At 38.6% G+C, this 11489-nt stretch overlaps 1 protein-coding gene across 2 annotated transcripts in view; it reads right to left on the bottom strand.

The window, feature by feature from the left end:
* The window catches only part of Ms4a13 (membrane-spanning 4-domains, subfamily A, member 13), a 19178-nt gene that overhangs the window by 801 nt on the left and 6888 nt on the right, over positions 1-11489 (bottom strand). For both annotated transcript variants that reach the window (XM_005408100.2, XM_005408101.2), the window contains exons 6-8: positions 8487-8543; positions 6281-6400; positions 3849-3944 (exon numbers count right to left, since the gene is read on the bottom strand). In XM_005408100.2, the coding sequence (XP_005408157.1) occupies positions 3849-3944; positions 6281-6400; positions 8487-8543 (273 nt within the window). The remainder of the gene's footprint in view (positions 1-3848; positions 3945-6280; positions 6401-8486; positions 8544-11489) is intronic.

Raw genomic sequence — 11489 nt, 5'->3', positions numbered from 1 at the left:
GGGGGGGGTTTTCTCCGGTACCGGGAACCGAACTCACGACCTTGCGCTTGCCAGGCAGGCGCTTTGCCGCTGAGCTAAATCCCCAGCCCCTAATGGTGTTCTTGAACACCACAGACACCAGCATCCCCAGACTCACCCTGGCATCTCATGATTCGGCCGTTCTCCCTTCTTCAACCCTCAAGTATCACTTTGACGTTCAGGTTACTGATCCTTCCCAGCTCCACCAACTAAGCTTGCATCCCTTATCGCTACAGTTTAGCTTGAGTTTTGCCTGTTTTAAACTTTATGAATGGAATATAAAATATACAGTCTTTGAGTCTGCCTTTTTATACCAAACATGCCTAAAATTCCCTCATGTCTATAGGTGTGCTTGGTTGTCTTTTTAATTGTTATACAGAATTTAATTGGAGTAATTTACCCTGATGTATTCCTCAGCCGGCCATATTTGTGTGTTGCCATTTTGGAGTTGTTATAAAGGCTCCTCTGTATTATTAATGGAAATGTATATCTTAGCACATCTGACAAACACTGGGTATGTACTAAGGAGCTAATTACTAACTGTGGGATTATGTACATATGATTTTTAGAACGAAATGCCCAGATGGCTTTTATTTTATTTTTAAAAAATTTTTTATGTTTTTGGTACTGGGAATCAAACTCATGACCTTGTGCTTGCTATTCAGGCGCTTGAGCCACTGAGCTATATCCCTGGCCCCCAGATGGCTTTTAAAGCGGTTGTGATGACTTATATTCGAACTAGGAGTGTGGAATTTCTTTTATCTGTACTCTTTATTATCACTGGGAATTGTCAGTATTTTGAAACCCATTCATTGTGCTGGGCACTTCATAGAATTGCATTTAGTTTACTTTATTTAATGTAGTTATTGAAAGGGACTTGTGTCTGATATTTTACCATTTCTTCCCTGTATCTCATGTATGGGGTCCTTTCTTTATCTGTCATAAAATTACTGTTTATTTTTCAATTCCTTTGATTTTTAAAGTACAATTTTCAGTTTTTTTAGTCATAAATACACATCTTAACTTATCCTAATCTATCTTAGATAAATGCCAATTCCAGTAACACACAGCAGCTGTGTTCCCAAGTAGCTCTATCCCCTTCTCTTTCCTTTGATGCTATGTACAGCCATACTCATTTCGTATAGAACACCACTGCACTATAATCACAGCTTTCATAATGTGCACTTATTGAGCATGAGATGGCAAAGTGTGACTCATGAAGTAAGTTATTTATTTATTTATTTATTTGTTTATTTTTCCGGTACCGGGAACCGAACTCACGACCTGGCACTTGCCAAGCAGGCGCTGTGCCGCTGAGCTAAATCCCCTGCCCCTCATGAGGTAAATTTGCTAACAAAGTTTTATTGAAAAAGCCATCAACCCTTCATTTATGTGTTGGGTGGGTACTTTCATGCTAAATGGTAGATCCAAGAATTTATGATGTATGGAATTAATGTTGCTTATTAGCAGCCTTCAATTAAGGAGATTATTCCAGATTACCTGAATTGGATGCTGTTTATTATTCCACATTACCAATGCAGTTTATGCAGGTGTTTGTTAAATAAATTAAAGTATATACATACAATATATTTACATGGAGTTTTGTAATCTTTTGTGGTTATTCTTAATGGCGCTCTTTATTTATGTGCGTTTGAGTTTCCTTTGACGTCATCTCTTTCTGGTGTTTCTTCACGTGGCATTTCTGCTGTCAGGGCACTCTGTTCATCTGTGTATATCTCCATTTCATCTTCAATTTTTGAAGGATAATTTTACAGGATGCAGAATTTTTGAATTTTTTTCCTCTAGCACTTTAATATGCCACCCCCACTAGCTCCTGAACTCCACTGTTTCTGATGAGAAGTCAGCTGTCAACCTCACTGTCGTTCCACTGTTTACTGAGCCCTTGTTTGTCCTGCTACTTCCAATATTTTCACTCTTTTTAAAACTCAGTTTGATGGAAGTGTCTAGGAAGCAGTTGATTTGTGTATGTTTTAGGGTAGGGACATTGGATTTGTTCATGCATACGATCATCTTTTCTATCACATTAGCTGAGTATTTGTTCATTATTTCTTCCATTTTTTTCTCTATCCATTTAATTTCTGTGGGATTCCCATTCAACATTCTCAATGGTGACCCACTGGTTTATTTTTTAAATTTATTCTTACTTTTTTAGTTGAAAGAAAAAAATAAACAATAAAAGCAATGGTATAAAATTTCAAAACAAGCTTGTAGGAGAGTAACATTGTGTTAGCACATTGTATATTGTTATCTTCAAAGCAGTTGCTCATATTATACGATATAGGCATGAAAAACTGATCAAACAGTATAGGCATATACCTTTCCTTTCAATGAGCTAATAGCAATTAGTAGTATGACTATCTATTGCATGTGTGTGTGTGTGTGTGTGTGTGTGTGTGTGTGTGTGTGTGTGTGTGTTTATCTATTTTTCCATTTCCCTTCCTTCTTTTCTGCAGTGGTTTCTGAGGCTCTGTTTACCTCTTTTTTTCCACTGCTGTTTGGACTGATCTTTTTTGTGCTATTTTTCTGCTTGTTGATTTTTGTCTTCTGTTTGTTCACATCTGCTCTTCAGCTTTTCTAGTGAGTTTTTCATTTCAGTTATTATGTTCTCAGAGTACAACTTGAGAATTTCTACTGTTTCTAAAAATAATTGCTGACAGTGTCACTTGATGAGCTATATCACTGCCATCCTATAACTTTTCAAACATATTTAGGCTTTTGACATCTTTGTTAAGTGGAATATTTGTCTTCCTCCTTTTCTCAAGAGACTATATCCAGTGCTGAGTGCTCTTGTCATTGTACTGGTACTGTTCTGGTGTGGTTGAAACCTGGACATTTTATGTAATAAGTTGTAGCAAATCTGAGTTCTGATTGCATCATCTACTCCAGAAGTGGTGGTTGTTACTATCATTGGTAGTAGCCCTACCTCTACTCCTTGTGGCGCGCCTGTTTCTCTTGAAGCACGTGGGCTCTGACTATCCACTCACTGTGTAATTTTTATCCTTTGTTTTTATTTTAAGACCAGCTTTCCAGGCTTGTCTCCTGTTTACTCTCTTTTGCCTGATTGCAGTGCAGCCTCTCTGACAGTGGAGCCACCGCCTTCTTAATCTGGGCATCCTTTGGGCCTATTACAGTGCCTATCAAATAGTAGACCCTCCATTACTATCTGAGGGAAAAGTAAATGAATGTTAGCGGTCTAGTTATTTTAAATCTGTGAGGGCGTAATCTTTCTCATAAGCCTTTGTGGCATGGTGAGTTGTTAGGCACGTTTGAAGTTTGACTCTGCAATCACACTGTCAGGGATCTGCTACCAACAGAAATAATGTTCTCTTGCCTGTACACATATCTGTATTGAAATGTTCTCTGAGTCAGTCCTTATAATTTGGAAAAAAAACCTGGAAAAAAGCTAAATATGCCGGGAGAAGTGAATATTAAAGTGCAATGAAATAATTAAAAGTTATTGCTTAGATATGTTTTGTGGTGGAAAGTTGCTCAAAATAGTTGCAAAAAGTGCACATGGCAAAATACCGAGACTGTGATCAGACAGTTAATTAGTAGAAAAGAAAATTGTTGTATGTCCTTTTTGTGTAGATGTGGATGTATGGGAACATTCATTTTTAATGCGTAATTTAAAAATTATTTATAGTTTCATGTGTTAGTTTTGTAATTTTATGTTTTCTAGTTACAAACTACGGGAGAAAGTGAAGACGACTGGGCATTTCATTCTTCTCGTTTCCGCACATAACGTGCAGTGCACTTCAGCTCCTCATAACAAGCTTACTAGAAACTGCTCTTCTGGAGAAAACGCTTACCAGGCTGCCACACATGAAGATCGAGTGCATAAGGGTGATGAAAATTTCCAGGAAGTAGACGGCCAGTAACACACGGGAAACTTCCCTCCCCAGTTTCTGTAACCAGGAAATAGAGGAAATTTCGCATTTTTTGTCAGTGCAAACATGGTCTTGGAAGGAGCTTCTTGTGTAAGAGTCAAGGAAAGGGAGAATCAACCTCTTTTGCAATTTGATTTCTCCAGCATTTTGATCCCACTGCTTCTCACCTCAGTTTTCGCGCCCTTCCTCCCACTCCACTGTTCGCGGCTTCCGTCCTTGACCACCATCCTGTCCTCGCTAAACCATCCCCGGCACAGCCAGCCCACCGTCTCCACCTTCCCATTAATCAGGTTTGGTGCTCCTATCTCTAATAAGGTGGGCACCAAGAGATTTCTAAACAAATGAACAAACAATCCTCTTGTCTATTAAGAAAGCTATTATTAATTACAAACTTACTTAAACTCATATTTGTAGTGATAAAAACCTCACATAAATATTGCTATGACATTGTATGAAGTCATTGGTCAATTTAACAAGCTCAAAGAATATTTCACATGGAAGTACAAGGTTATCGTTTTTGGGATAAGTAAGCAGATACTTTCTGCTGCTACTGGAAAGATATTTTCAACCACATAGAGGACTGGTATGTCATATGAGTTATACAGGAGATCATCCTAAGAAAGTAGTTTTTGTGCTACCTATCCAAACCCAAGAATGATACTCAGACCTAGAACTGTCTCTGCTTCCATTCATCTTTTCCTCCTATTCTTTTTCCTTTACCTTTGTTGGCTTTATTTAATGTCTTTTATATGCAAGAAACTTATTGGGTGGTGGAATTATATGGTGGGTAGAGTGGCATAAAAACTTCCTCTTTCCTTGGAGTTTATGATCAAATAGAAAAGATGGAAAAGTAATATAAAGTCACATATGGTATGATTAATGTGTCAGTCACTATAGGGAACAGCAGGGTCACTGAAATCCATTAATATCCAGAAAGTCATCATAAAAAGGTAGGACCTTTGAGAAATGGTAGGACTCATTAAAAAATGAAAGAAGCAGAATTCTAGGCAGCTTTCAGTTTTTATTTACTTGCTTCATTGTAACCCATCTTGTTTTGGGAAGTGTGATAAAATAATGGAGAACTGGAGACATACTCTAGGATCCATTATGATCCATTACAACAATGCACAGTTTCTTAATGTGAGCCAACAACTGCATCCAAGAGACACTGTTTGTGAAACTGATACAAAGTTTTGAATGAAGTATCGTATTCATTTATGTGTGATGCAAATGGAAAGATAAGGAAAGAGATGAGTTTTTAAATACCCAGGTATAGAGTCCTCATTTCAGTGTGTTGGCAGCATTACATAATCAGATTATTTCAGCTGGAAACTATGTCCTCCTTATTTTCTGCCCCCAAAATTAGAACTAAAGATTTCTACACTGCATCCCCTGGTGAGGGGGGGTTTTCTTACAGTTTACAGGGAGACTCATGTTTATTTAAGTCCTGGTTCATCACATGTAGTGTGTTTTGGGGTGCTGCACTTTCCGTGTTTTCTGTCTCTGCCTCCAGGTCTCTGCTGTCTGTGTTTGGCTTCTTCCTGCCAGCAGTCATCCGTACGATGTATCGCCCTCTGGAGAAGTCGCACACAGGGCGCAAGTGGCAGGAGGCCGGGCCCCACCTACACTCACTCTTCAGTTCTTTATTATAATTGCTGCCTATTTGCTTTTGTTGTTTAAAGAAGGAGAAGCTGCTATCTAATCTGGGAGATTTATATAACCTTGGCCAAAACACTAATCATCTGTGATTTTGAATTTAAGGCCAACACAACTGAAATAAATCTATTATCCGTAAAAAAATTAACATTTACTAGAGAATGTTGCTGCCTCAGAAAGCAACACAGTTATTTCCATAGTACAAAGTTTGTGACTTGTTACTTGATCAGAAATGACAGGCTTATGTGTATTTAGCATCTGAGGAGTTCGAGCAGAATTCAGCTAAGCCAGACAGGTTGTTACTAAAAGTCCTCTGCTAATTCGGAAATCACTAGGTGTTGGCAGTTCAAATCATATGTATTAAGAGCAGAATTCTTTTTGACTTTGGGAATATTTTTATGCTCAAGGATTATTCTTTTCTTGCATTAAAAGAGCCATAAATGACCTTGAGCCTAATGTACAGCTCCTTAGCATGGCAGCCCTGCTGTATTTTAACTAGGCAAGTCAAGAGTTCAAATAGCTTATTAATATTCCCTAAAATTGTATATCTTAGAATTATAATTTTTAATCAAGAGCTCACTACTAAATCAAAGCATCACATGAATAACAATAAATGCCTGATTTTGCCTCCCAAGTCTTCAAAGTAACTGAAAAAATAATTTTGAAATGAAGACGTTTCCATAGAATTGGTCGCTTACCGCTTGCCCGTAATTCTTATATGACACAGATTTAAAAGAGGACAACTCCACCAAGGTTAGAACCATTGAGATGAGTGCAGCAGTCATACATAAGAGATTCAGGCCCAGAGAGGATATAGTCTGAAAGGAAGACAGAGGAAGTTTGTTATATTCACAATACTGCTTTTTTTTTTTTTTTTTTTTTTTGAGACAGGTTCTTGCTCTGTAATTCAGGCTGTTCTTAAATTCACTATGTAGCCCAGGCTGGCCTCAAACTCATGGCGATCCTCCTACCTCAGCCTCCTGAGGGCTGGGATTACAGATACGTGCCACCACACCCAACCAGAATACAAATTTTGGTTAAATCACTTGTTTTGCTATTAAGTAATCCTGCTGTGAGGGTTTAGAAGTGTCTGTATGTTTACAATTCGGGTAAAATATTTTTCTAGTGTAGACGAAACCCAATTAATTTAGAGGAAACATTAAAATAGTATCAAGCTTACGAGCATTCTGAGGTGCAAACATTGTATTTTACAATCTGGGCTTTTAATGCAACTTAGATGTCAAGGTTTTTGGGGGGTACATGCTTGCAATATGTAGGGATTACTTTCCTCGGGTGGAGCTGGTCCACATACATAAAACATCTTGATTCTTTTTTCATCCTCTTTCCCTTTCCTGCCTCTGTCCTCCCTCCTTGTCTTGATCCCTTTCCTGTTTGAGACGGTTATCTCCCTACTTCCTATTGTCCATCTTTTATTCTGCTCTTTATTTATATCTTGGGTTTCTCATGTAAGAGAAACCATGCAGTATTCAAGCTTGCATGTCTGATTTATTTCACAACGTTATTGTGTCAAGGTACATCCACTTTCCTATAAATGTCTCAAATATATCCTTTATGGCAGAGTCGTACTCCATGGTGTGGAAAAATCAAACTAATTTCTTTTAGCTCTAAGATTCTAAGACTATTTCTCAGTTCTGCAATTCTGAGATTATTTTTCCTTTCCAATGTTCACCTACATCACAGATCTTTTTTCCTCGACAAATAACTTACTTTGTTACAAGATACAATCCTGTTTCCAAATTGGATGGTTCAGAAAATGAAGTTTTACAGCACTATAATATCTGTACATAAAGGCATTTGATCTTAAGACTAGAAAAAAATTATAAGATTATAATTATCTTAATATTCATGTAATGCTAAAAGGTAGAACATCAAACAAAATGAAACTACATTTAAATTTATTATAAAGAGAATCAAAACAATAATAAAATAACAGCAACATAGATAAAGACAAAAAGCAAAACCAATAAAAATTATACAGGATTTCAAAACAAAATGATAGGAATTAATAGTGCCTGTTATATTACATTGTTATCTTCAACAAAGTTGCTCAGATTACCAGATGTAAGAATGCAAGACTGATCAAACCATTAAAGAGAGTAAAAAAAAAAAAATTAGAAATGATACAGAGCTTCACCAAACAAGATGGTAGGAATTCACCAATAGTTGTTTTTTATTGCATATTGTTGTGCTCAAATTAGTTGTTCATATCACCAGATACAAGCATGAAAAACTGGTCAAAAAAATTTAAGCATTAACTGTTCCTTTCAATAAACCACCAGACATTAGCAGTACAATTATCCCAGCTATCCTTCTACATATATATGTATTTTCTCTTTTTTCTTCTTTCTTTCTTTTCTCTCTTTCTTTCTTTTCTTTTCTTTTCTTTTCTTTTCTTTTCTTTTCTTTTCTTTCTTTCTTTCTTTCTTTCTTTTTCTTTCTTTCTATTTCTATTTCTTTCTTTTTCTATTTTTCTTTCTATTTCTTCTTTCTATCTTTCTATTTCTTCTTTCTTTCTATTTCTCTCTTTCTTTCTTTCCTTTTCTTTCTTCTTTCTATTGTTTCTTCTTTCTTTTTCTCTCTCTCTCTCTTTCTTTCTTTCTTTCTCTCTCTTTCTTTCTTTGTCTCTTTCTTTCTTTTCTTCTCCTTTCTCTCATCCCAGGACATTTAAATTTAGAAGTGTTTACGTAAAGTAGTAGGATTTTAACTATTATCGCACATTTGTTTACATTAATTTATAGATGCTGGATTTTCATTTGATTTCTTCATGTATTTTACAGGGAGTGTAGATTTCTTCATGGTTTAAACATCGTTTTTTTCATTAAAACCTCTTGCTTACTTTTGTGACAGGTAATTTCTAGAGATGCCCCACACGTCCCAACTTACCAGGGCTCGAGTTGGATTCTTCGCTGTCTTTATCATGCAGACTCCTGATACGATAAACTGGACATAAAAAGACATGCATGAAACTCATTGACAAGGACTGCCAACTTAAAACGCTCTTTACAAATTTCCTCTGCTAAGTCAATTATTCTTTCTAACACTAACAAAATTTAAAGAAGTTTTAGTGGAAACAATGAGGACTTCTCACTACTTTCTATCATGAGGTAGTGATGTCATCAAAAGGTAACAATTGTTGAAAGAAAGAAACAGTAGAGTCATAGCAACCAAGTATATAAAGAACAGTGGACAGAAAAAGAGAATAGTGGACAGAACGTAGGTGGTTGTATCAGTCACGGACAGCCTAAAATGTCCTGACCAAAACTGCACACACGCATGCATACGTGTTTGTGTGTGTGTGTGTGTGTGTGTGTATGTGTTGTCTCATACATAACTGGCAGTGAGCCACCAAAAAAAACACCCAACAACAAACAAATAAACAAAAACTCCAAATGGTAAAAATGTTTGAAGAGATCAAGGAAAAAAAATAAATAAGCAAATTCATAAGATGGTCAGTGTGCTTAAAGATGATTTACATGAATAGAGAAAGGCATTAACAAATATCCAGTGAATATAAAGAAAACACAAAAATAAGGTGGTTAAACTAGCATGTTCCCACCTGTTTGAAGCACCAGAGGTACACGCATAACTGTGCATCGTGTGGCAGGGACATTCCCATTGGGTGGGACAAGCTGCTGTGAATGTGTTGAACACAAGGTACAAATAACTCTTTTGTTAAATAATTAGAAACTGTGAAAAGAAATCAAGCAGAAATCCAGACCGGGGGAAATTTCACTTGAGAGTGTGGGTGGACCTGTGGTCAGGGTGAGGGGAGAGTGTGAGAGCTGGACGGCAAGGTCGTGCAGCAAAGCACGTACTCCGCGGTGGTCTAAGAACATGAAGGCACCAAAGCTGGAGCCATCGGCTGCTGGACGACTGCAGAAAAGCCCCCCAAACCAAAAAACAAAAATGAAAAAGCCAAAACCCCTCCCCAGAGAACTGATCTAAGAGACCAGATTACACAGGAGTGTAAGCGTATCTAAGAGACCGGATTACACAGGAGTAAAGCAAAGAAGAGGACTCCAAAGTATGAAAATTTATTCATGAAAATCATAGCAGAAAATTTTCCCAGTGTAGAGAAAGTATTCAATTTTCACCTAAGTGAGGCACAGGGAACCCCAAACAGCCATGACCAGAAAACCTCTCCGTGAAACATCGCGATCAAAGTTCCAGAAATGCAGCACAAAGAGAGAATACCAAAACCTGTTAGAGTAAAACAGCAAGTAACCTGTCAGGGAAGCCTGTCAGAATAGCAGCAGATTTCTCAGCCCGACCCCAAGGCCAGGGGGAACATGGAGTGAGCTTTCTCAAGCCCTAAGTAAGAAAACAATTGTCAACCTCTATACCCTGCAGATGTAGACCTCTAAGTCCTGCAAAACTATCCTTCAGAATCGATGGAGAAACATTTTCCAGAGCAAAGAAACCCTAAAGAAATCCATGACTACTAAGCCAGCATTGCGGAAAACACTGACGGCGTCCCAGCAGAGATGGGGAGGCCGACCGCACCAGCGAGCCTGAGGGAGTGTCCATCTAGCTGAGCGAGTAAGCCGGGGGAAAAAGGAAGGACTCAGGACCGGAAGATCAGCGCAGAGACAGGACTCAGGAACTGTCTTAGGATGGTAATTCTCAGCTCCTGGTCTAACGCCCCTGTGAAAAGACACAGACCTGCAGATTCAGTCGGAAAACACGCTCTCACCATGGCGGGGAGACACGCCTCATCCGTAAAGAGATGCATATCCTGAGAGATGCTGTTTTTAGAAGGCGAATAATTAACACTAAAGGACATAGAGCACTTATTTGGATTTTGCTTGAAATTTCACTAGTTTTCTCCTAATTTTTCCCAAGGTAGTTAAGCACACTGATGAGCCAGTGTGGGAAAGGCAGGGGATCTCCGACCACTGCTCCTTCTGCTGGTCATTTTCGCTCTTCAGCACTGGCTGCCCCCTCCTGTAGCTCGGACCGCTGCTCCAGGCACGGCTAAAGGGCTTTCTTTGCTCCTGCGGCTGCCTCTGGCCGTCCCTTCTCCTCCCGCTGCGAATCAGATGTTTTCGGATGCTGTTGTCCTCCGTCCTGCCTGGTGGACTCACCTGCTCTTTCCTTGATCATTTACCTCTTTCAGATCATATATACACTTATATATATATATATATATATATATATATATATATATATATACGTGAATATATAAATATATATATGAATGAGGTGCTTCTAATACTTTGGGTGTATGGTTATTAGAATTTCTCTGCTCTAATCCTTTATGTCAGTCTCTTTTAGCTGTCCTGATAGTTCTCCTGTCCTTATTTTAATTTTCAGGTCTCAATTTTATGTGTGCCACCCTGACCATTACCTGCTATCGTTCCAGTACGTGACTTACAGTTTTAAAACACCAACCCTCTGTTTATGTCCCGGGTCAATATTCTGAGACTCTCAACTTCCTGTTGAACTGTTCCATTAGCTTAAATTCCATGGCCCGACATGGCGAACATCCTTCGTACCACCCTTCACTCTGTACCGTTCCTGTTTTCTTACGGTGTCGTGGCTGAACTCAAGGCCCGCTAAGCGTGGCTTTTCCTCCTACCGTGTGCTTGTGCTTATGCGCCTGGCTGTGGCTGAGGGAGACGCACAGCCCATCTCCCTGCACAGCCGTGCTCCCGGCCCTCGGTCAGTGCTGCCTGGAAACGCCCTTCCTCTTCTATCCTCCTGCATGCTCTCACATTTCTACATGACTTTTCTTTCACCTTCTCCCCTCCTATTTGACAATCCTCACTTTGGATTCATGATCTCACTTCCCATTTCACTCAAAAATCTGATGTTATTGGAATAAAAGTTCCACAAGCTCCCTTGCTTATCAGAAACTATGCGCTCTCTCTCTCTCTCTCTCTCTCT

The sequence above is a fragment of the Chinchilla lanigera genome, unplaced genomic scaffold (assembly GCF_000276665.1).
Source record: "Chinchilla lanigera isolate Chin_1 unplaced genomic scaffold, ChiLan1.0 scaffold00110, whole genome shotgun sequence".
Taxonomy (NCBI): Eukaryota; Metazoa; Chordata; class Mammalia; order Rodentia; family Chinchillidae; genus Chinchilla; species Chinchilla lanigera.
The sequence above is the reverse complement of the archived record's forward strand: the minus strand, read 5'-3'. Positions and strand labels throughout refer to the sequence as shown.